The following is a 26,900-nucleotide window of genomic DNA, read 5'->3' as shown; positions in this document are numbered from 1 at the left end:
ATGAGACTTAAATGCTTCTACTGAGGTAGCATCTCTAACTTTTACCGGGAGGGCATAAAATGATAAAATGTGAAACATTTTTTAAATATAAAAGTGTATATCTGTGTGTATGTATTGAGGGGGATTGTTTCATCCTGACTCAATTGATAAAAAGAGAAATTCCATTTGTATCTGTATGAATATTTAATGTGTTCTTCATTGGCTCAATTACCAACCCCATCACACTTCGAATTAGGAATGTCTTTTGGCTTGCCACTCTGGCAAGGTCTCAAAAGAGAAGCATTCTGGGGCACACCGGGCATGTCCTGGGGCAGTTTGCCTCACAACTGTCAGGCAGAGAGCTCCTCAGCATCACCGCAACAACAAAAGCATGGTACCTAGACCCAGTCTGGGCAACCCTTGGGGTGCTCTCACACTTGGCCAGTTCTATCCTACCAGGTTTCGAGTTTGATTAACCCTCGCTCCCCTGTCCCCGGCTGGCCTGCTCTCACACTGCTCTGCACTGGACTCAAATTTGTTTTGAGTCCAGAGGCGGCGTGGCTCAGTTGGTAGAGCGGCTGTGCCAGCAACTTGATGGTTCCTGGTTCGTATTCAGCTTCTGTTCTGAATTCTTTTAGCATGTTAACATTAGCATGCTAACTTTTTTAGCCATTTTCGCAGGCGTACACCTCACAGTTAACTTGTTACTTGTCGCATCACAAGTGTCGGCACGCTAACGTTAGCATTTCAGTTCGACTCGCACATATCGACAGCTCGCGCGTTTCCGCAGCTTGCTCATTCGGCATTCACATGCAATTCCTACAGGAATTGCACAGTTGTAAGTTTACATATATTGTTCGTTCAGTCTTTTTGACTATCAGCCCAGGCCTTATTGTGACACTGGTGTTTTGCGTAATAGTTAAGTTAAAGTACCAATGATTGTCACACACACACTAGGTGTGGTGAAATTTGTCCTCTGCATTTGACCCATCCCCTTGGGGAGCATTGGGCAGCAGCGGCGCCGCGCCCGGGAATCATTTTTGGTGATTTAACCCCCAATTCCAACCCTTGATGCTTAGTGCCAAGCAGGGAGGTAATGGGTCCCATTTTTATAGTCTTTGGTATGACTCGGCTGGGATTTGAACTAGTGCTATTTTCATAAGAAATGTGTAACTGTCGAAAGAAATAGACCAGTGATTCTCAAACTGTGGTATGTAGACTCCACCCAGTGGTACGCCAAAGAATCACTTATCTGAATATTGTAATGCATGACTCGAGCCGTTTATCAGCCTTCGATGGAAGTCTTTACAATCTGATCACTGTAGGTTGAAGTTAACGCCAAAATATACAATGAAGACGCACAAAAGAACTGTCTTACTCTGTCATTTCTATCTCTTAACATGCGTGGGAACCGAATGTTCTCCACATTCTCTGCTCACGTTAACCCTTTCTCAGCCTCCCTGCCAATCAACATGCAGTACATACTGTATGTAAACAAAGACGAACATTGGCAGAGAAAACTGCACATAACATTGATGCCTTCAAGACCATGGGAAACCATATCATCTGTTAAAAATGTAATAAACTACAGATGGAACATAACATATCATAGGACTATGTCTGTTACAACATAAATAAAATAAAACAAAATAAAATATTAAAACAATAATTACTATCCAATACATCCTATCAATTGATGACAAGAAAATGAAGAGAAAAACAAATTAGGTTAATATTTAAAAAAAGTTTGCAACTGCTTCTGGGTGGCCATGAGTAGCGTACGTACACATTCCTTGCGTTTCCCGCTGACAGACTCTTATCCGCTATTGTTAGAATAGTTGGATTTTGTTTGCTTAATAATGACGAGTACGACACAACTACTGTCCTGGCTTAAATTTGCGAATGACAGTGTGGATCACCAGGGAGCGAGTGTTTTATTTTTCTATTTTCAGTTTTACCTTACAAACTGTGTGTAATGTTACAGCGACCAACAATATTACATATGCTTGTTAAATAAATCCTCTGCCTTGTTTTTAATGAACACTCAGGCATACTATGCCACTGCATTTTAATGTTGGCCGTCACGGCAGTACTTGGAGAGCCAAGTGTTTTCTAGGGTTGGACATGGTGAAATAATTTTGAGAACCACTGAAATAGACCAACAACAAATGTCCATTGCAGAGGAAGCTGGTTCTCAAAATAATAATACAAATGAAGGGTGAAGCTTTCTGGAAATTAAATGTTAGAACAGTTTATTTCAATAGCCCTGCCTTTGCTTTGACCAGCAGGGCCTATAAACATGTTCTGCAAATCCACAATAGTTTTTTTTAATTGTTTTAGTCTTGCTGGTAATAAAATCTAATAGTTTTGTGAAACAGAGGCCACAATCCTGTCTCTCTCTCTTGCGTTGTCCTGCTTAGTGCCTTGTTGGTTCATTGTTATTGTGGATGTGGGTTCCTGCGTGCCTGAGTTTTGTGTTCCCTCCCTGGTTTGACCACTGGCTCTTGTGCTACTTGTTTTGTGATTTATTTTTGCCTTGATGTCTCTGGACAAAACTGGACATTCGGTGTAAAGCATACCCAAGCCCCGTACAGATTGCCCCGTGTGATTGTGCTCTAAAACCATAAAAAGCAATGATAGCTACACAAACTAATTTAAAAGAGAACATTAATAAAATCATGGCCATTGGACAAGTACCCAAAGGACATGTATTAATGAGGATAAATAAAAGTGGCAGTTAGTTCTGAGTCTCGTTTGGCTCTTTTGTCACACCAAACCCTGTCCTGATTGTGATGCAAGCTCAGATAACTAAGATACTGTGATGTAACTATCGATCTAATCTGACTAATCATGAGTTGTGCTAATAGGGAGAGGCACAGCAGTTTGATAAACATACTGATAACAGCTACACAGGCAAAGTTCAGGGTTCATGTATCTCACATGCATGGATAAACACATTGCATTAACCCACATGTGGAAACTTTAAGCATTGTTACATACAGTACACACTAGGTGTGTAAATATTAGGGCTGGATATCATGGCCAATTTCCCAAATACTGTAGATTCAATTTTAATTCATAAAATTTTATATCAATTAATCAGGATTCGATCAACACCCAAAATAAAAAATGTCTCAAATCTGTCTTTTGTTTTTTTCTCTTCACCTTGAACAACTTTGGACTGTTTACACTGTCATAAAAGTCTCAAAAGAGCAATTTTGAAATAAGAAAGTAATGGCAAGTAAAAGTGTACATGTATGTTGCATAGATTCTGTTTTATCGATCATCTTCAAGCCGCTTTCTGACAGTCGCTTCCTGATGCGTCGTTGTGTGGGCGGTCTTATTTACGTGGCTCACCTTCGGCAGCGTCTTCTCACCGTCATTTTTGTTGTAGCGGTGTAGCGTTTAAGGACGGGAGTGGAAGAAGTGTCAAAAGATGGAGCTAACTGTTTTAATGACAATCAGACTTTACTTAAATCAACAACGGAGCAGCATCTCCTCATCCGGAAACAACAACAATTCCAGAAACGTGTCCCGTGGAAAAACTGTCCCACCGGAACTCTCTAATAACTAAAGTCCCACTCGACATCCATTGCTTTCGGTCTCCCCTAGAGGGGGTTACCCACATATGCGGTCCTCTCCAAGGTTTCTCATAGTCATTCACACCGACGTCCCACTGGGGTGAGTTTTTCCTTGCCCGTATGTGGGCTCTGTACCGAGGATGTCGTTGTGGCTTGTGCAGCCCTTTGAGACACTTGTGATTTAGGGCTATATAAATAAACATTGATTGATTGATTGAAAGTTTCTTGGGTGAATAATGTAAACTCACTACACCGGTATGTTTTAGCGCTTTCATGGCGAGTTTACTGACAGATACAAGTAAGAACTTTACACTACTCTATATTAGAAATGGCAACAGCGGCGGATAATGTCCCATAACAAGAAGATAGAGCAAAAGAAGAAGCTTATCGACCACGGTGTCTGCACGGACTACAAAGGCGGAAGTGCGCAATTTTTCAGGACTTATACAGATCCCATATACACATCAGCAGGTACCAGAAGGTAAGAAAAGTTGCTTTTACATAATATTGCGAAACAAAACGGCAGATATGTCTTACCTTATACACACACCATAATAATACTCGTAGGTTTAATGCGCCGACAATCCATCAAGCGGTACGGCTTCATAGCTTACCAAAGTCATACTAAAACATTTTGATAGATTTTTGAGCGCCGTGTGTAATGTTCTATAATTTCAATGGAACATATAACATGTTGGTGTTGTTTACTTGAGTCATATTGCCATCATATTGCAGTCTACATGTATCTCTTATGTTTGACTGCCATCTATTGGTCACACTTATCTTTACACCATGTACCAAATAAAATTGCTTTGAGGTCGGTAAGCAAAACCAGATTTATTCTGTACATTAGGTGCACCGAGTTATAAGGGGCACTGTCGAGTTTTGAGGGGAACAAAAGGATTTTAAGTGCGCCTTATAGTCCGGAAAATACGGTACTTTTTTGTTCGTATGGATGTGAAATTAAATTTAAATTTTTTTCAATATGGTTCTAAAGTCTTAAAGTTCAAAATGTGGCTGACTAACTGTGTATATGTATGTGTATGTGTGTGTGTGTATGTATGTATGTATGTATGTATGTATGTATGTATGTATGTATGTATATGTGTATGTGTATGCATGTGTATGTGTGTGTATGTGTACATGTGTATGTATATATATATGTATGTATATTTCTGGGGGTACGTTCTGGGCCTGCCTGTCGGGTGGGGGTCGGCGCCTCAGGCTACTGCATCCGGACTGCATGTCTGGAGCTCCTGGGTCCCACCGTCCATCCCTTCCGGGTGCCCGTCTTGGTTGGAGCCTGCTGGGTCTGGTCCCTGCGTCTACTGTGGTAGCTTGGTGCTGCAGGGTATTCCAAGGTGCTGTGAGTCGGCCAGTTTTTGGGGTAGCGACCTTGTGTGTCAGCATGTCTGTGATCTTCTTTTAATTATTTTATTTTTATTTTTTTTAAATAGATTTAATTATTTATTTATTCTTATTTTTTAATATATTTTATTAATATTATTATTATTATTTATTTATTTTATTTATTTTATTTATTTTATTTATTTTATTTATTTTATTTATTTTATTTATTTATTTTCCCCTACCTCGGGGGGGACTCGGCGGGGCGGTTGCTGGTTGTTCCATCTCCATCGTTGGGGCCCCTGCGGGTGGGGTGGGTGGTTCCCGTGGCCCCGTGCTGGGTAGTCCTGTGGCGGCCGGCTTGGGTGGGGTGGCCGTGGGCTGGCCTCGCCGCGCTCTCCGGGGGTGGGGGGTGGGGCTCGTTGGGGCCCGGTTGCCGGTGGGGCGGGGGCGGTCTTCCCGTCCGGTTGCGGGGGGTCTCCGGGCCCCTCGGGCGGGGCGTCCCGCCTTTCTGTCCGTGTGGGGTGTGGTCTCTCGCTGGCTTGGGGTCTGGCTGCCCCCTGCTTTTCTCGTACCTTGTCCTCTGCCGGGTGCGTCTGTCTGCGGCCTGCTGCTGGCCCTTGTGGGTGGCGCGATGGGCCAGGCTCTGGGGTTCCTGTCGCTGTCCGGCTTGACTGCGTGGGGGCGGTGGTCCCTGGTTCCCTGGGCACCGCACCTACTGTTTGTGGGATGGGCTCTCGGGGAGGCTGGGGCCGTACTCTGGCTCCCGCACACACTGGGAGTCAAATGTATTGTACATGCAAATTCACATATACTCACATACATAGGTACCTACGCTCCCACATACATATACAAATACAGTACATATTTACACACTCAAAGTTTGTACATCCACACGCACATTCATTATACAAACATACTGTATACACATACTGTACATATACATTCACTGTAAAAACATACATATACACATACTGAACATATACACTCACTGTACAAACACACACATACACATACTACACTTATACATTCACTGTACAAACACACACATACATATACTGTACATATACATTCACTGTACAAACACACATATACACATACTGTACATATACATTCACTGTACAAACACACATACTGTATACACATACTGTACATATACATTCGCTGTACAAACACACACATACACATTCTATACATATACATTCACTGTACAAGCACACATATACACATACTGTACATATACATTCACTGTATAAGCACACATATACACATACTGTACATATACATTCACTGTACAAGCACACATATACACATACTGTACATATACAAGTACATATGCACACATACACTCATGCACATAATCACGTTTCATCAAACATATATTAACGTTGTTGCCCTAGGGCAGGGGTCACCAACCTTTTTGAAACCAAGAGCTATTTCTTGGGTACTGATTAATGCGAAGGGCTACCAGTTTGATACACACTTAAATAAATTGCCAGAAATAGCCAATTTGCTCAATTTACCTTTAACTCTATGTTATTATTAATAATTAATGATATTTACACTTAATTGAACGGTTTAAAAGAGGAGAAAACACCAAAAAAAATTATAATTACATTTTGAAACATAGTCTATCTTCAATTTCGACTCTTTAAAATTCAAAATTCAACCAAAAAAAAAGAAGAGAAAAACTAGCTAATTCAAATCTTTTCGAAAAAATGTAAAAAATTATTTATGGAACATCATTAGTAATTTTTCCTGATTAAGATTAATTTTAGAATTTTGATGACATATTTTAAATAGGTTAAAATCCAATCTACACTTTGTTAGAATATATAACAAATTGGACCAAGCTATATTTCTAACAAAGACAAATCATTATTTCTTCTAGATTTTCCAGAACAAAAAATGTAAAAGAAATTCAAAAGACTTTGAAATAAGATTTAAATTTGATCCTACAGATTTTCTAGATTTGCCAGAATAATTTTTTTTTAAATTTAATCATAATAAGTTTGAAGAAATATTTCACAAATATTCTTCGTCGAAAAAACAGAAGCTAAAATGAAGAATTAAATTAAAATGTATTTATTATTCTTTACAATAAAACAAATACATTTACTTGAACATTGATTTAAATTGTCAGGAAAGAAGAGGAAGGAATTTAAAAGGTAAAAAGGTATATGTGTTTAAAAATCCTAAAATCATTTTTAAGGTTGTATTTTTTCTCTAAAATTGTCATTCGGAAAGTTACAAGAAGCAAAGTAAAAAAAATAATGAATTTATTTAAACAAGTGAAGACCAAGTCTTTAAAATATTTTCTTGGATTTTCAAATTCTATTTGAGTTTTGTCTCTCTTAGAATTAAAAATGTCGGGCAAAGCGAGACCAGCTTGCTAGTAAATAAATACAATTTTAAAAATAGAGGCAGTTTACTCGTAAGTGCTGCTATTTGAGCTATTTTTAGAAAAGGCCAGCGGGCTACTCATCTGGTCCTTACGGGCTACCTGGTGCCCGCGGGCACCGCGTTGGTGACCCCTGCCCTAGAGTAAACTGGGTATAACACATGGCACACTGACAAAGCTTAACCTATTGTTACTATAACAATCTACAAGGTTAATGTAGGTTGCTTCTCTTTCTTCCCCTCCATTTTTCTGCATTCTTTCGTATCTCAAGTTATCATTACGTATATGTATTGTTGCATTTGAACAATTGTATTGTTGATAATAAAGGTAAAGTATTGGTATTGTTTATTATCAATAGCACTATTTCTATTGGTATTCATATTGCTCCATTTTTAGGGTAATAATGCTCATTGTCATTTCTGTATTATTTTTTATTTTCGCTAACTGCTTATTTGCTATTACTTTTACCATCATATTTGTACATGTCGTATTTGCTTATGTTGCTTTCTTGTTGTTGTTGTTGTGTTTGCTGTTGTTGTTTTTGTCTCTCTGTCTAATCCCCCTCTTGTCCCCACAATTCCCCCCTCTGTCTTCCTTTTTTTCTCTTTCTATCCCCTCACCAAATGATAATATAAATACATTTAATAAAGTCAAAATACAAATAAGGCAACAAGAGAAGTATCCTACACTTCTCTTTTGTAAAGTAAATCTGAACAGCCGATATGGGCATCTACATCTGCTATATGATTTGCCCGAGAAGCTGGGCAGAATATTTAAAAAAAAAAAAAAAAAAAAAGTTCAAAATGTGATTTGTTGAAACCTGCAGAGACCCTGTTAAATGTATGTATAACATGTACTTATTAGCCTTTTAGAAAAAAAAAAGACTTACCCAGTAATGAAATTATACAATGACACAACTTTGACATCGCTCAAGTCACGCCACCACCACACCCCTGGCTATGCCCCCGCTGCCACAAATTGATTACCGTTCTGAGAGAAACACTCGTGGCTCGCCGTAGTGCTAAGATGAAGCTTCTGTAAAAATATTCTGTTTGAGAGAACACTTGGCCATTGAGGAAAATACAAGACAAGACAATAAGAAGAAAGCAATGTTCGGATGTAACAGGGGCCAGCCAGAGTGGCATTGTTCAGTAGAGATGGAGAGCGGGGATAAAAACTGGAACTATTAACGCTGCACTCCATTCAGCCAATAAGAAACTTTAATGTATTAAAAATTATATAATTATATAACACTCATCATTAACACTCTTCAAAGTGTTACTACACATTTACATGTCGTGACCTAAGTATTAACCCAGCTATAGCGACCTCTGGTTATAGACAAGTAAGTTGTGTAATCGGTTTGATCAAAAGTAAAAATATCAGTGCTGATTAGACAAACACTGGCAGCAGCAATCTCTGCTAAATGAGACAGGGCAAGGACATAAAAAATCCCAGAATCCCAACTCAATTCAGTGCAGGGAATGAGAGGGAAGGGTGACGGACAACGATAAAGAGAAAATTGAGGAATAGGCAGAAGATGGGTGGAAACAGACAAAAAATGAGGACGGTGAAAGCAGAACGAGTGAAAGCATCACATAAGAGTCTTTGAGTTGCAGAGGAAATGAAAGGGCCCATCTCTGCGTGGTGAGGTGTTGTGTTACACAGCTCAGTAGTCATTTCTCTGCAGCCTTTGATCAGCAGACAGGAACAGCCACTGCCCAGACACATTCTCACACAGCACACTGGCACATATACACTCTTTCAAATGCACAGCAGATTACTTCAACGTATGTTATGTGGGATTTTCACTTTGAAGCTCTCAGAAATTCTCACAAATGGCAATGTTTGTATCCAGAGTCCGGGACGCAGGACACACACGGAGGCCCTGAAGAAGATGGGGAAGAGCAAGGTCTCGCACAGAGTGGTGGGAAAGAAGATGAGGAGGGGGAGGAAGAGGATAAAGTGTTGCATTGGAGTGGTCCCGGTAAGTATTTCAGCTGTCTTTAGTTTTCTGTAGGTTCCCAAAACCTTACTGTATGTAACCCGGTTGAAATGAAAAAAGAAAACATGTAAAGATGTGTCATACAATTAATGTGTCATCTGCATGTGTACTGAACAAACATATAAACACAACACTTTTGTTTTTGCTCCCATTTTTCATGAGTTGAACTCAAAGATCTAAAACTTTTACTATACACACAAAATACCTATTCTTTTCAAATATTGTTCACAAATCTGTGTTAGTGAGCGCTTCTTGTTTGCCAAGATAAGCCATCCCATCTCACATATGTGGCATATCAAGATGCTGACTAAACAGCATGATAATTGCACAGGTGTGCCTTAGGCTGCCCACGATAAAAGTCCACTCTGAAATGTGCAGTTTTGCTTTAATGGGGGTCTGGGGGGGGGATTCAGAAAAACAGTCAGTATCTGGTGTGACCACCATTTGCCTCAACTCCTCCCCTTCGCATAGAGTAGATCAGATTGTTGATTGTGGTCTGTGTTAGTCCCCTCCTCTTCAATAACTGTGCAAAGTTGCTGGATAGTGGCAGGAACTGGAACTGGAACACACTGTCATATACGCCGATCCACAGCATCCCAAACATGCTCAATGGGTGACATGTCCGGTGAGTATGGTGGCCATGCAAGAACTGGGATGTTTTCAGCTTCCAGGAATTGTGTACAGATCCTTGCAACATGGGGCCGTGCATTGTCATGCTGCAACATGAGGTGATGTCTCGGGTGAATGGCACAACAATGGATCTCATCCTGGTATCTCTTTGCATTCAAAATGCTATCAATAAAATGCACTTGCGTTCGCTGTCCATAACATACTCCTGCCCATACCATAACCCCACGCCCGCCATGGGCCACTCCATTCACAAAGTTGACATCAGGAAACCGCTGTTCCATGCGACGCTGTCTCGCACGACGTTGTCTGCCATCTGCCCTGAACAGTGAAAACCAGGATTCATCCTTGAAGAGAACACCTCTCCAACATGCCAGACTCTATCGAATGTGAGCATTTGCACACTCAAGTTGGTTACAACGATGAACTGTTGTCATGTTGATACCCCAATGAGGACAGCAAGCATACATATGAGCTTCCCTGAGACAGTTTCTCAAAGTTTGTGCAATAATTATTTAGTTATGCAAACCAATTGTTGCAGCAGCTGTCCGAGTGGCTAGTTTCAGAAGATCATGGAGGTGTACCTGCTGGATGTGGAGGTCCTGGGCTGGTGTGTTTACTCGTGGTCTGTGGTTGAAAATCCGGTTGGATGTACTGCCAACTCTGAAATGTCTTTGGAGATGGTTTATGGATGAGAAATTAACATTCAATTCCCGGGCAACAGCTCTGGTGGGCATTCCTGCAGTCAGCATGCCAACTGCACGTTCCCTCAAAACTTGCAACATCTGTGGCATTGTGCTGTGTAATAAAACTGCACATTTCAGAGGGGCCTTTTATTGTGAGCAGCCTAAGGCACACCTGTGCAATAATAATGATGTTTAATCAGCATCTTTATACGCCACACCTGTGAGGTAGGATAGATTATATTGGCAAAACAGAAATGCTCACTAACACAGATTTAGACAGATTTGGGAACACTATTTGAAAGGAATATGTCTTTTGTGTATATAGTAAAAGTTTTAGATCTTGATGAAAAATGGGAGCAAAAACAAAAGCGTTGTGTTCATATTTTTGTTCAGTGTATGTTACAGTTTAAAACCTGGTCTTTCAGTTAACTTCAATAATATTCAGTGTAATACAAAACCATTTCTGGCCCTGTTACCTTGTATTGCCGGTAGAAATTTAAATATTATGCTAAATGTTGTGTTAAACAATTCCAAAACATCAAATCATAAGGTTAATGCATTTTGGCGTCAGATTGCACATATTTCTGGATGCCTCTTTTCAAAAGGTTTTGCAGTCCGACTACGTCGTGATGTCACAGCGAGGCGGACGGACTTAATTGGACGTTAGTCAAGTTAGGAGGAAACACAAAAAAGTATTACAGGATATAGGCTAAAGTATTATTTTCATCTAATCTTGGCATGAGCATCATAACACTGACCTGCGACATACAGTGACATAAATGCTGCTAAAAGCAACTTTGTTATGCAGCTCTGAATCGATAGGAGAGTGTGCAGGTGTACCTAATGTTGTGACCGAGTGAATCTATATACGATAATCTATATACGATAAAGTTTATTTTGGTGACAGATTCAAAATATTATTTTTATTTACAGTGTACATTTTCAAAAGATATTATAATACTTTTGGAGAGGGTGGGGCGGGGTTTTATTTACAATCTGGGAAGGCCTTCACAAACAAACATCCTGCAGACAGACTCAAAAAACGGGTTGCAAAGTTGACTGTGGAGTCACATTTACACAATGTCCACACCAAACATATCCAATATATGTTATCTAGACAAGAGCGATAGAAAAAGGATAGATGGAGGATCCGTGCGAAGTTATGTGTGGTGTAACATGTCATGCTAACCCATGGTGGCGCCACATGCACATGGGCATGAGTTGGCGCCTCCTGGCCTTTTGAGTTTGTGCTTATAAAAAGGAGTATACAATAATACATTTGTGATAACTCTTAAACTCCTTATTTATTCCTATATATGTTATGGAGTGGTAACATTTAACTTGCTGAGGGTTTCTCGTTAAAAACGTTAGTTCAGTTAATAGATGAATAGTTAAAAGTTGTATTCTAATGTATTTAATAATAACATACTTTTATGACGCTTGTAATAAAATAACTTGTCTGTATATACCGCACTTGCTTTGACTAATTTTCCCCTCCATTTTTGTATATGCTCCTTGACCTAAAAACAACATTCTAACAATTCTTATTAAGTAAAGTAGTCTCAATCCTACTACTGTTAAGATGAATGACATAATTGGACGTCCAAACTGCTTCTCTATGTTATAGCCTTTTCCAGTGCCCTTTCTGCTGTCCTACCTTTCCCTTTTGGCGTTGAGAATATGACAGGGACGCAAATGTATGCAAGTCAAAAACAACAACAACAAAAAAATAGACCAAGGCAGATAAAGAGGAAAAAGCTCCCTTATCAAGGTTTATTTATTTTGCCTTTCTGTTGTGCTCAACGAGTTAAACAAAGCAAGAAGATTAGCACACCATCTGTCACTATTTCCTTTTCAAGCTTTGGTCATTTTATGTGTGCGTGTGTGTGTGTGTGTGTGTGTGTGTATGTGTGTGTGTGTGTGTGTGTGTGTGTGTATGCACACGTGTTTTTGTAAGTCCTCCGGTGGGGAGGAGAGGATGTGTTCATTATCGGCCTGTCCCAGCCTTGTCCCTTTAACAGTAATTGGAGCGATATTAATTGCTGTGTGGTGGCTGGTTGATGGTAGCACCATGATGCTGTACTGATACGGTTCTTCGTGTTGTGTTCTTTTTTTTTTTTTTTTTTTTCAACTCTCCTCCACACAAACTAACTGGCGGGTGAGTGAGGTAGAGTGGGGGGGAGAAAAAGGGAGAGAGATAGCCCCTCTATCAGCTTCGGAGCAGGCGCTGTCTTTATCAGGAGCACGATTGGCAAAAAGGAAACTTTGACCGGTCTGAATTTTTCGCTTATCGTCAAGCCTCCTCTTCCTCCATTTCTCCCTTCCTCCATCCATCCACCCTCTCCTCCTCTGGTCTCTCCATCACAGCTAACAACGTCTCTAACCACCTCCCTCCCCCTTCTTTCTCCATCCTCCATCCCAGATACATCATTACCTCTTTGTGACCATACTTGTATTGTTTCTGCTTTTTTCTGTGTCTCTCTCTCTCTTCATAGTGGACAAATGTCACCTGCCAATGTACTCTAGTCCATACAAAATGTTCATCATGTATCAGATACTTCCCATGAGAGAGAAGTGTGTATTGGCTAGAGTGGAAATGAACACAGTTTTATCTCCTCTGGGTGTGTTGGCATTCCACTCGTTTCTCACTGTTGTCGAAGATTGTCGACACTGACTTCCAGAAGTTCGTAGGGTTATTGTCGATGAGGGTTTTTTTTTTTCCCCGTTTACTTTGCTTTGTGCCAAGGGACCCAATAGTTTCCACATATAAGAACATTTTAACACAGTGTAGATATCGTACTGTTTACAGTATAGACGTATACTTAATAATTTATTGTGCAGTTGTGTTAACTACGACAGTGCAAACCTATTAGGTTGAACAACATGTATGTCATAACCTTGATTTTAACCTCTGATTTGCTCATATTTTGAAATAATAGAAATGTCACCATCCCAAAAGCTTTAATATTGTACATGCATTTTTTGACGTTCATAATGCTACAAGATTAGATAACATTTCCGACAGGCAGCTGACTTTGCGTAGTACATTTTGTTATGCTTGTATAATTAATATGATTAGTATAAATATAATTATAATTATCTTGTATATTTATAATTATTGTCTGCTTATCCAAATTGTATTAAGTAGCCTGGACAAAGATATGTACGACTTTTCAACATTACAATTAAGGATGGTGCCGAATTTGGTGAATTAATAGGCACCAACCGAATTCCGTCGGTACTACCAGGTATCGATACAAGTAAAATCAAGCAGAGTCATATTTTGATATCTTTGTTGCCCATGATGTGTGGTCCAGTTGCAGACTTGGCCGATCCAAACACTTGGCGTGGAAACAGTTACCCCAACAGCATTCATAACGGATTCAAAGAGATTGTCTCTAGGTAATGTTGCAATTTTTATTGCCAACAAAGCAAATATGCCTTAAAGGAAAAGCTCCACTTTTCAAAATGCGCTAGCTTGATGCGAATTTACTTCGGTGGTGTCATACATAAGCTACTGAATATCAATAGCGATTTTACATGATCATTTCAGCACCTGCAAATTTGGTAGTGACATGTACATCTAAGATGCACGTTACAATCAAACAGCAAGTGTGTAATAAGTATAATACTTACAGTATAAACACTTTGTAGGGTGCAACAAAAGAATGGACGGGCACATTCAGCTTCATGGCAAAGACTACTTCCTGACGAGGCAACACACAATAGCTTATACAATACGGCCATCTAACGTCTTAGAATTGCAGCTGTATACTAAGCCTACTATATACAACTTTCAAATGAGTGTAGAAAAGTGGGAAAGTTTAAGAAAACAAGATATACGTAACAACTGGACAGCACAGTTATTATCATCAGCTCACTGTCAAATGTTAAATGAAAAAAAATAACATTTTATTATGAAACAAATAAACATATATCAACACATGAGCACACACAAAGGTACCAAAATTGATACTGTGCAGTATCAGTATCGAACCCCAGGTACCGGGAATTACTACCGTATCGGTTCAAATGTGAAAGGTACCCCTCCTAATAATACATGTTTTATTTTATTTCCTTTTTTTTTTGTAATTTGTTTTATCCTAATTTGAAATTCTTGAAGGGAAATCCAATGTTTATTCTTCTTTATATCTGTGTGATATGCATTGAACGACACACAGAACACATGCGAAGAGAGAAGTAAGAGCGATGAGGTGAGCAGTTCCTTCCACAACGGCACCTCAACAGTGGTCAGGAAGCAGACTAGTAACATCCAACATCCTACAATATTGTTGTGCGTTGCAGGGATTCGAACCCAGATCCTTCGGACCCTAGGTCGTCATGGGTGGCAGATGAATACCAACACGAAATTGTGCACACACTGACTGACTGTACTGTGATCGCTCCTGATCAGTTACACTTGATAACCACCAACTTTCATAGTAAAAAACAGAAATAAAATACAGCAAATGAAAAAAGCAATAGAAAAGACTCCAACATAATCGACAAAGTCAAAAAAAGTATATGTGGAATAGTAATTAAATATATTCCCCTAAACTGCCAAGATACCTGTGGGGGTGGGGATGTGGTTATGGGCGTTGTCACCATGCCGTCGAGTAATTTCCTATGATGATATGATTTTCTTTAAAAAGGCTCAAAATGTATACATACATTTCAAACAAATTATTACTAATTAGTATTAAAAAAAAAAGTTTTATCATTGTGGCATATTTTTAATTGTTACTACTTTTTGTACAATGTACTATTGTTGAAATTTTTTCAAGTGTCTACAGACTTGTATTGACTTTTTTTATTAAAAACAGCTAGCAACAAATCTAGCATCTTCTTCTGGGGTTATTATGGAACGTGCTCGTGTTTAGAGACTTTACGTCTATCCCTCGATGTCGTTGACGAAAGCATGACGTCACACTTGCTTGGCGCTGTTGCTCTAGTTCAGGGGTGCGCACACTTTTTCTGCAGGCAAGCTACTTTTCAATTGATCAAGTCGCGGGGATCTACCTCATTCATATATATAATTTATATTTACTTATTTATGAAATATATGTTTTTGTTAACAAGTTAAAGGTGTTTAATGATAATGCAAGCATGTTTAACACATATAATTAATATTGTTAATAAATTAAAGGTGTTTAATGATAGTACAAGAATGTTTAATACATATAGTTAATATTGTTAACAAGTTAAAGGTGTTTACAGATAATGCAAGCATGTTTAACACATATAGTTAATATTGTTAACAAGTTAAAGGTGTTTAAAGATAATGCAAGCATGTTTAACACATATAGTTAATATTGTTAACAAGTTAACGGTGTTTAAAGATAATACAAACATGTTTAACACATATAGTTAATATTGTTAACAAGTTAAAGGTGTTTAAAGATAATGCAACCATGTTTAACACATATAGATTCCTTTCTTTCATTAAGACAATAATATAAGTTGGTGTATTACCTGATTCTGATGACTTGCTTTGATTGGAATCAGACAGTGGTCCTGATAACGTCCACATTTTCAAATGGAGGAGAAAAAAAGTCCTCCTTTCTGTCCAATACCACATGAAAGTGGTTGGTTTTTGGCATCTTATTTGTCCAGCTTCCGTACTCCTTTGTATACACTTTACAAGAAATACATTGGCGGCAAACTCCGTAGCTTGCTAGCTTGTGCACGCCAGCTTTCTGAGACTCTTATTTTGTTAGTGCAGGCAGGATGAAGCAGTGCTTTTATTGTGCAACGGTGCAGTCGGTCTTTGGAGTTTTGACAACAGGTACGCGCCAGAGTCTGTTGAAATAAAAAGTGTTTCTCGCCTTCCTGTCGGTAATTTTTTCTTAATAATGAGCTGGCAGCAGCCAGCGTCATCTCAGAAGACCCTCGGGTGCCGTGAATGTCAATCAAGTGACGAAAGTGAGGTCATAGTGAAGATTTATGATCGCTCATTTTTAGGACTATTTTTTTTAATGCCTGGCTGGTGATCGACTGACACACCCTTCGTGATCGACCGGTAGCTCGCGATCGACGTAATGAGCACCCCCGCTCTAGTTTGACTTTCTTTTCTTAAAAACTGTCCTCTTAATTTTTGCACATTTTGTAGATGGCTCTCCGTGGGTATATCTGCAATATATATAAAAAAATTACATCCACATTGCAGACCTGGTGACAACGCTCCGGACAGTCACAATGGTGTGCGTTTTGTTTACATCCAGTTATGGTAGCGCGGTTTTCGGTGATCAATGTCTATTTTCGGTGGTCAAGTTTTCGGTACATCACTTGTCAATAGTGCGCCAATAATAGGCTATTGATATCAATTTATACTGCACTAAGGTTAAGGTTTTATGTTCGTGTGGTTTGGATTTGATGTCAGATTTTGTCATGTTAGCCAACACACCGTCCGTGTCTGAAAGGGGATTGACAGAGAATGAGGAAGTGTTCTGTGTCCGGGAAAACGCGGACTCACCAGACAAAAGAGTTTGCATGGGAGGTAAAACCTGTTTGTTATCATAAGATTGGTTATAAAAGTTAAAAACAGCGTCAGACTTTGTGTGATTTCTTCTGGGGTTACAATATATTATATTACTTTAATCTGTTTTCAAGTAAAAAATAAAAAAAACCTTATTTTCAAGGTGTGGCGATAGTGAAAATGCCGTGGTGGCGCGCCACATTCAATTACATTAAGGGGAAACCTTTTGTGGTATTTGTTTTGTTTTGTTTTTGTTTCTTTGTTTTAATAAGAAGGAGAATGTGTAAACCTGTCTCTATAGGAAAGGTATTATAGAATTAGTTCTAAAGGGATGTGGAGTTTTGGGAATGGTAGGGAAAATTCTATAGTGAACTTAGTTTTATGTTGCAAGTTTATACATTCAAAGCTGATTTAATCACTTCCCAAAATGTTTAACTTGACATAATTTACACTGTTTCCGTTGTGTGGAATGAGTTGTTTATGTGTAGTCTGAACTATAAACCTTAAAGGCCTACTGAAATGAATTTTTTTTTATTTAAACGGATAGCAGAAACATTATATGTGTCATACTTGATCATTTTGCGATATTGCCATATTTTTGCTGAAAGGATTTAGTAGAGAACAACGACGATAAAGTTCGCAACTTTTGGTCGCTGATAAAAAAAAGCCTTGCCCCTACCGGAAGTAGCGTGACGTCACAAGCTGGAGTGCTGCTCACATTTCCCTATTGTTTACACCAGCAGCGAGAGAGATTCAGACCGAGAAAGCGACGATTACCCCATTAATTTGAGCGAGGATGAAAGATTCGTGGATGAGGAAAGTGAGAGTGAAGAACTATATTGCAGTGCAGGACGTGTCTTTTTTCGCTCTGACCGTAACTTAGGTACAAGGGTTCATTGGATTCCTCACTTTCTCCTTTTTCTATTGTGGATCACGGATTTGTATCTTAAACCACCTCGGATACTATATCCTCTTGAAAATGAGAGTCGAGAACGCAAAATGGACATTCACAGTGACTTTTATCTCCACGACAATACATCGGCGAAACACTTTAGCTACGGAGCTAACGTGATAGCATCGGGCTCAAATGCAGATATAAACAAAAGAAATAAACCCCTGACTGGAAGGATAGACAGAAAATCAACAATACTATTAAACCCTGGACCCCTTATACACGGTTAATGCTTTCCAGCTTGGCGAAGATTAACAATGCTGTTGCTAACGACGCCATTGAAGCTAACTTAGCAACGGGACCTCACAGAGCTATGATAAAAACATTAGCGCTCCACCTACGCCAGTCAGCCCTCATCTGCTCATCAACACCCGTGCTCACCTGCGTTCCAGCGATCGACGGAAGGACGAAGGTCTTCACCCGATCATCCGTGCGGTCGGCGGCTGGCGTCGGCTAGCACGTCTGCTATCCAAGTCAAAGTCCTCCTGGTTGTGTTGCTACAGCCAGCCGCTAATACACCGATCCCACCTACAACTTTCTTCTTTGTAGTCTTCATTGTTCATTAAACAAATTGCAAAAGATTCACCAACACAGATGTCCAGAATACTGTGGAATTTTGAGATGAAAACAGAGCTTTTTTGTATGGGATTCAAAGGTGTACCAATACTTCCGTTTAACTAGTGACGTCACTCGCATACGTCATCATACATAGACGTTTTCAACCGGAAGTTTAGCGGGAAATTTAAAATTGCACTTTATAAGTTATGCCGTATTGGCATGTGTTGCAATGTTAAGATTTCATCATTGATATATAAACTATCAGACTGCGTGGTCGGTAGTAGTGGGTTTCAGTAGGCCTTTAATTATAAAGAGATCTATAGAGAGATATATAGAGTCAAGGCTTTCCTTTAATTGTTATTCGTCTGAAAATAAACATTGACTCTAAATCAAATTAAAGAAGTGATACATTTTTAATGAATTGCCAGGTCAGGCAATGTTTCTGTTCTCTGATGTGTACTTTGTTTTGAAACAATCTAAAGATGATATCAGCGTCCCTGCATACATTTGTGTATGACTGTGTCTTTTTGATGGCCCAGTGGCAGAAAGTGTCCTAAGAGAGGTCTAGGTGGGAGAAGCTTCCTATCAGGGATGGTATGATTTGCTAAAGCGGCCTTTTTTAATCTATAGTTTGTCCATATTGCATGATATGCAAAATAAATTAGGAGGAGAAGAAAAATAGCCTTCTTTTATCTTTTGAATAACCTTGGAGGCTGGAGGGTTCAATATTTTCTTCCTCACAGCTTTAACTTCTTGATATGCAAATGATGTCACAGTAATCCCTTGTCATTTGCGAGCTGGCTGCCTGGCAGTCCCCTCACATTCTTACCTTATAACGCCATTGTCAGTGGCCAAAAGACTCTCCAACCAAATAAATGTTCACATACAAGTGCCAACTGATGAACGACACCGCATTAGTACACACTATAAAGAATTCATTCACTCACAAGCTTTTTAATAAAAGATAGCGTTAATGTCCATAGTACGCACTGTGATGTAAAACTGGTGTTCCCAGCTTGAAATTGTTATTGCAGATTTGACTGTGCAAAGCCATTATCATTGAAGGAGACTGACACAAGGACAGGGTCTGCATCCTTATAACATGAATGGTACAATATATAAGAACGGGCCAAGTCTCTCTTCTTGAGATATTTGACTCCTTTGATAAATTATTTTAAATCAAGTTTTATTTACAAGATATTTTCGTGTTGATTATTCCAAGCTTTTTTTTCTCTTTGGTGAAAAACATTTGTAAATGTGGTAAGGAAGGGACTTCATTGGAACATGACCACAAGCACATTATTTGCTTCAGAACAGTGTCGATTGCTAAGGATCAGTTCAGCTTCCCCTTAAGCACAGGTCCCGAACTCAAGGCCTGTTACATTGTTTTAAGTGGACCGCAAAAGCCTGGAATTAATGTGTCAATAAAGCACTTCATCTGTTTTACTAAATGTATTTGTTCGTTCAAATTTGACAGAAAATTTGCATAAGATATTAATATATTTAGTATTCTGTTGAAAAAAATAAGTGTTTGATCCCGGTCAGATGCTTCTTGTAGTAGGTCACCGGGGTTTGCACACATCTCAGCAAGATTTCTGATCACAGAAATGTTTGTACTTCTATCTTTGACAGTAGGGATGGTGTTGTTGGGTCATATTCAGCATTTCTATCTGCCCCTAAACACATAGTAAGTAGATGTCAGTCACCAGACAGGCCTGTAAATGTGTCATCTTTGAGCACCTTAAGAGAACTGAAGGATCTCAATCCATCGTCACTAAAGTTTCTTTTTATTGGTGACTTTGGTCACAACTCCTTTGAGATCATTAACCAGCTAATTTTTGGTTTCTTAGAATCAACCTTGTGGTGATGGTCTTTAAGCCCATTACAGTCTTGTGCAGGTCTACAATCGTGTCTGTAAGGTCCTTTGACAGCTCTTTGGTCTTGTACATGGTGGTGGAGTAGGGTTGTACGGTATATCGGTACTAGTATAGTATCGCGATACTAATGAATCAAAACTGGTACTATACTCTGTTTGAAAAGTACCGGTTCCCCCTTATTTTTTAACGGGAATGACGGCGCACCGTCGTCACATCGTGACATTGCTGGTTTTACGAGCAGAGGAGCATGTTCGGCAGCGCACAATTACAGAGTACTTAACAAGCAGACATGGTGTGTAGACAGAAAAGGGAGATTGGACACATTTTGTCTTAAAAACTAACAATAAAGGTGAAGCTATAATATTGAAACACCGCTCAGCAAAAGGGGTTTTAAAACATGGCTAGCTAGTAAGCGGCTAACGTCCATCCGCAGTCGACAGTGTTTTAGCTACTTCTAAATCACTATTCCTTGCCTGCATGGCAACAAATAAAGTAAGTTTATCCCAAGTATCATCCCTGTAGGATGAGGAATAGCTAAACAAGCTTCACTACACTACACACCCTAGGAGGATACAATAGCTCACCGGCGTCACCGCTAACAAAAGATAGCACACCTGAATGTTATCAAATGCCATGGGTGGATCTACACCTGACATCCACTGTAATGATACCACGCACAATAGCGTCTCTAGTTGATACTACTATGAGTACATCATTATTTGTTATCATCACAATTTTTTTTATTCTTTAAAAAAAAAATCATATTATGTTTATACACTCTGGAAATACGTCCCTGGACACATAAGGACTTTAAATAGGACCAATGTATGATCCTCTAAGTACTTGGTATCGGATCGATACCTAAATTTGTGGTATCATCCAAAACTAATGTATAGCATCCAAACAACAGAAGAATAAGTGATTATTACATTTTAACAGAAGTGTAGCTAGAACATGTTGAAACAGAAAATAGCCAGATATTAACAGTAAATGAACAAGTAGATTAATAATACATTTTTATTACAGCTTGTCCTTTATAATTTTGAAAATAATAGAATGAGAAATGACACAATGGGTTACTGCGTATGTCAGCAGCCAAATTAGGAGCCTTAGATTGCTTACTTAGTACTTAAAGACAAGTTGGGTCGTATGTTCACTATTTTATTCAAGACCAAAATTGTTCTTCAATTGCAATAAGAAACAGATGTTTAATGTACTGCCAGATTTTTTGTTAAAATAAAGCCAATGATGGCATTTTTTGTGGTCCCCTTTATTTAAAAAAGTATTGAAATACGTTTTTGTTACCCGTATCGGTACCAAAATATTGGTATCGGGACAACCCCATGGTGGGGAGGTTTGAATGGAACAGACTAGTTCTGTGACAGGTGTCTTTAACCACGTAGGAACAGTACCTTAGTTTTGTCTGTTGTTAGGGGATCACATAACGAATTCGCTCAATGTTTTTTAATTTACTGAAAAATCTAGGTTCAATTACTTATTTTCAACACTGTATTATGTCTTGAGTTAAATTGTCTCAGACCAGTGTTTGGAGGTTGATAAATAGTGGACGTAACTGGATCTTAAGCATAGAAAGGAGATCACAAAGGCAGGAGGAAGAGAAAGTGTTAAAGGAGCAGGTGAAATGAAGATGATGGAGCGTACCTCCACACTTAAAGAAACAGTGTGGGAAAAAATAAATTGAGTTCAGAGCAGTGGTAATGAGGGGTGAAAGGGGTGAGGGTTTAAGGATCAATGAGAGGGAGAGATGAGGGGCGAGAGATTTAAGAGGGCAAATTCAGATAGTGAAATTAGAGGTGAAGGATGGGAAGTGGGGAAGGTCAAGAGTTAGAAGGCTGAAGGAGATACCGTTTGTCTTCTTAAAGATGTTAAATGAGCTACTTAAAGCATCACAATTGAGTTAGGTTGTAGATTTGAACCTATCAATTTACCCATTGTTTGATTTTTGTGATTTTAGTCATCACTGGGTAAAAAAATCTATCAGCTCTCAGCTGATAGGCTCCAGCTTACTTGTAACCCTAATAAACAGGGTTAGTTACTTGTAACCCTAATAAACAGGGTTGGTGGTAGAAAATGAAAGTACTTCCAAGAGAAACAAATTAAATATGTTAATGCTTCATAGTTTCTGCACTTGGAAAAGTTCATGGTTGGACTGTGAATTTTAGGGTAACTCACAATAGGATATGTGATACATGGCTCATGATCCCAATAATATCTTGATAGGGCGATGCTGCGATAAGGTTGTAACAAAAAGATAGGTAAAATTAGGATTTATATTTTACAGCATAATTTAAGCGGAGTACAAACAGCCAGAGTGCAAAAACAGCGACATGTTTGAGTGCCACATCACTGAAACCGAGACTTTGGTTTAGGTGACAGTATTTAACACATAAAAACACAACATCTCATGTCACACAAGTAGATACATTTTATGAAGTAGAAACATATAAAACAAATACATTTTAAGCATTTTAATAGACGAATCAAATTTCTCTTATTGGCACTATATAATTTCTGGTAATTTTTTTTCATGAAAAAATAATGCAATAGTCTTGTTTGCACATGTATGAGAAAGCCCTAAGTAACCAATTTTGTTTAAGGCATGTACGTGCTGTTTTGAAACGACAAAATAAACAAGTTAAACATCATCATGGGATGAATCGTGTGAGAAATTAACATTTTAAGTTCCTGGAACTACATTAAAAGGTTCCTGTCGTCGTGTGGTTTGCATTTGCACAGCACTTCAAAGTTCAGGGTAGTTTATACAAATCAGGCAGGTGGCATGTGGAAGAATAGTGTATTTAACCATTGATGTCATGTACATGTACATTAGAGATTCGCGGATAGGCAATTATTTCATCCGCAACTGCATCACAAAAGTCGTCATCCACCCGAACTAACATTTTATCACAACCACAACCGCCCGCCACCCGCCACCCACCCGTTGTTATATATCTAATATAGACGATGCAAGGCATTAATATCTCTTGCGTGGCATTAATATCTCTTGGCCACGCATTAGAGGCTAAGAGATATTAATGTGTGATAATATTATTTATCATTATTATAATATTATTGTCATTTCCATTAAGAAAGTGTTGACTATTATTGTTATTTTTTTTCCCTGGTCTTTAGTATTCCCTTTTTTAGTTTGTCGCGTACCATGTTTGCTGCCGGCGTTGCTATCTTTTTATTTGTTTCTTCTTCTTCTGTTGTGTTGTGTTGTGGTGTGCTGCGTCACGCCAAATTTCTTCCACCTACAAAAACCTCCCCCCACCCCCTATTTACTTCTGTGGTCATGTTTCCTCTTACGTTATAACAGCGATCGATAGCACTTCGGCTTTGACTGCCCGTCGCTGGAAGGATACTTCGTCTTTGACAGCTGCTGGAATCTGAAGAAATCGATTATTGTTTTTTTTTTGTACAGGCGCGAAACAGGACAGTCGCGTGCTGGTTAAGGACCCCCGGGAACTTTGTGACTTTATTGGACGCAGCCCCGGAAGTAAATGGGGGGGTTTGTAGGGGGGAAGGAATTTGGTGTGACACAGCACACCACAACACAACACAACAGGAGAAGAAGAAAAAAATAAAAAGATAGCAACGCCGGCAGCAAACATGGTGATATCCGATATTCCGATATTGTCCAACTCTTAATTACCGATTCCGATATCAACTGATACCGATATATACAGTTGTGGAATTAACACATTATTATGCCTAATTTTGTTGTGATGCCCCGCTGGATGCATTAAACCAGGGGTGCCCATTACGTCGATCGCGAGCTACCGGTCGATCGCGGAGGGTGTGTCAGTCGATCACCAGCCAGGCATTAAAAAAATAGTCCTAAAAATGAACGATCATAAATCTTCACTTTGACGTCACTTTCGTCACTTGATTGACATTCACGGCACCCGAGGGTCTTCTGAGATGACGCTGGCTGCTGCCAGCTCATTATTAAGAAAAAATTACCAACAGGAAGGTGAGAAACACTTTTTATTTCAACAGACTCTGGCGCGTACCTGTCGTCAAAACTCCAAAGACCGACTGCACAGTTGCACAATAAAAGCTCTGCTTCATCCTGCCTGCGCTAACAAAATAAGAGTCTCAGAAAGCTGGCGTGCACAAGCTGGCAAGCTACGGAGTTTGCCGCCAATGTATTTCTTGTAAAGTGTATACAAAGGAGTACGGAAGCTGGACAAATAAGATGCCAAAAACCAACCACTTTCATGTGGTATTGGACAGAAAGGAGGACTTTTTTTCTCCTCCATTTGAAAATGCGGACGTTATCAGCACCACTGTCTGATTCCTATCAATGCAATCATCAGAATCAGGTAATACACCAACTTATATTCTTGTCTTCATGAAAGAACTGAATCTATATGTGTTAAACATGCTTGTATTATCTTTAAACACCTTTAACTTGTTAACAATATTAACTATGTGTGATAAACATGCTTGCATTATCTTTAAATACCTTTAACTTGTTAACAATATTAACTATAAGTGTTTAACATGCTTGCATTATCTTTAAACACCTTTAACTTGTTAACAATATTAACTATATGTGTTAAACATGCTTGCATTATCATTAAACACCTTTAACTTGTTAACAAAAACATATCTTTCATAAATAAGTAAATATAAATTATATATATGAATGAGGTAGATCCCCACGACTTGATCAATTGAAAAGTAGCTCGCCTGCAGAAAAAGTGTGGGCACCCCTGCATTAAACAATGTAACTTTACCATGAATTGATTAACGTGGACCCTGACTTAAACACGTTGTAAAACTTATTCGGGTGTTACCATTTAGTGGTCAATTGTACGGAATATGTACTGTACTGTGCAATGTACTAATACACGTTTCAATCAATCAATCAAAAACAAGGTTTTCCAAAATAAGACAACAACTTCAACTCCAGTTATGGAAAAAAGTGCCAACATGGCACTGCCATATTTATTATTGAAGTCACAAAGTGCATTATTTTTTTCAACATGCCTCAAAACAGCAGCTTAGAATTTGGGACATGCTCTCCCTGAGATAATCCTAATACCCACTACAACTATGGGAAATACTATACTTGACTTTCACAAAGTGCATTATTTTTTATTTTTTTAAAACATGCCTCAAAACAACAGCTACAAAAACAATGAAGGCACACAGCTTCAGTCCAGAGAATACTAGAGCATACTTGCCAACCATAAGACCTCCGAATTCGGGAGATGGGGGGGTGGGCGGAGTTGGGGGGGGGGGGGGCATGGTTTGGTTGTAGCGGGGGGTGTATATTGTAGCGTCCCGGAGGAGTTAGTGCTGGGTATTTGTTCTGTTGTGTTTATGTTGTGTTACGGTGCGGATGTTCTCCCGAAATGTGTTTGTCATTCTTGTTTGGTGTGGGTTCACAGTGTGGCGCATATTTGTAACAGTGTTAAAGTTGTTTATACGGCTACCCTTAGTGTGACCTTTAGGGCTGTTGACCAAGTATGCGTTGCATTCACTTATGTGTGTGTAAAAGCAGCATATATTATGTGACTGGGCCGGCACGCTGTTTGTATGGCGGAAAAGCGCACGTGACGACAGGTTGTAGAGGACGCTAAAGGCAGTGCCTTTAAGGTACGCCCCCAATAATGTTGTCCGGGTGGAAATCGGGAGAATGGTTGCCCCGGGAGATTGTCAGGAGGGGTACTGAAATTCGGGAGTCTCCTGGGAAAATTGGGAGGTTGAAACCAATACCGATCATTTGCGATACTACATTTTAAAGCATTTATCGGCCGATAATATCGGACATCTCTAGTTAGAATGCATTACAAAAAAATGCGACAACACGAACACATCAAATGGATTTGGTTTTAGTGGTGGCGCTAGCATTTGGTACACTCGGCTTTTGTCTAAGCAAACAAATGGCATCCCGCTGAATATTGTTACAACATGTTACAACATAAATATTTGATGTGATTTATCTTTATTCCACTCGTTTACTGCCTCCACTATTTCTGTGCATATCCTCATCCTCTGCTGCTGCCGCACAAATATGGCTTGTTCATTAAAATATCAGTCACCCCACTGTGACTGTCTCCTATAATTTGATAACGTTTCCTTATCAGGATGCCATAGCGTTGTTGTTTGAAAGCATCGCGAGCCTTGTTGTTGCGTGTGTGAGCCAAGATGGCTGTGTTTTTATTAATCTCACATTGTACTGTAGTGTTAAAGGGTTAAATACAATAGTTAGTAGCGGCAAAATAAACGATACGCAGCGGCGCATAATCCACATATTGATTAATGTGCTGTAGGGTTGTACAGTATACCGGTATTAGTATAGTACCGCAATACTAATAAATCATATTCGGTACTATACCGCCTCAGAAAAGTAACGGTCCCCCTGCTGGTTTATGAT

General features: G+C 39.2%; 1 protein-coding gene across 3 annotated transcripts in view; it reads left to right on the top strand.

Moving 5' to 3' along the window:
- The window catches only part of zfpm1 (zinc finger protein, FOG family member 1), a 221,046-nt gene that overhangs the window by 130,034 nt on the left and 64,112 nt on the right, over positions 1–26,900 (top strand). For all 3 annotated transcript variants that reach the window (XM_062035962.1, XM_062035961.1, XM_062035963.1), the window contains one exon: positions 9,167–9,295. In XM_062035962.1, the coding sequence (XP_061891946.1) occupies positions 9,167–9,295 (129 nt within the window). The remainder of the gene's footprint in view (positions 1–9,166; positions 9,296–26,900) is intronic.

The sequence above is a fragment of the Entelurus aequoreus genome, linkage group LG24 (genome assembly GCF_033978785.1).
Source record: "Entelurus aequoreus isolate RoL-2023_Sb linkage group LG24, RoL_Eaeq_v1.1, whole genome shotgun sequence".
Taxonomy (NCBI): Eukaryota; Metazoa; Chordata; class Actinopteri; order Syngnathiformes; family Syngnathidae; genus Entelurus; species Entelurus aequoreus.
The sequence above is the reverse complement of the archived record's forward strand: the minus strand, read 5'-3'. Positions and strand labels throughout refer to the sequence as shown.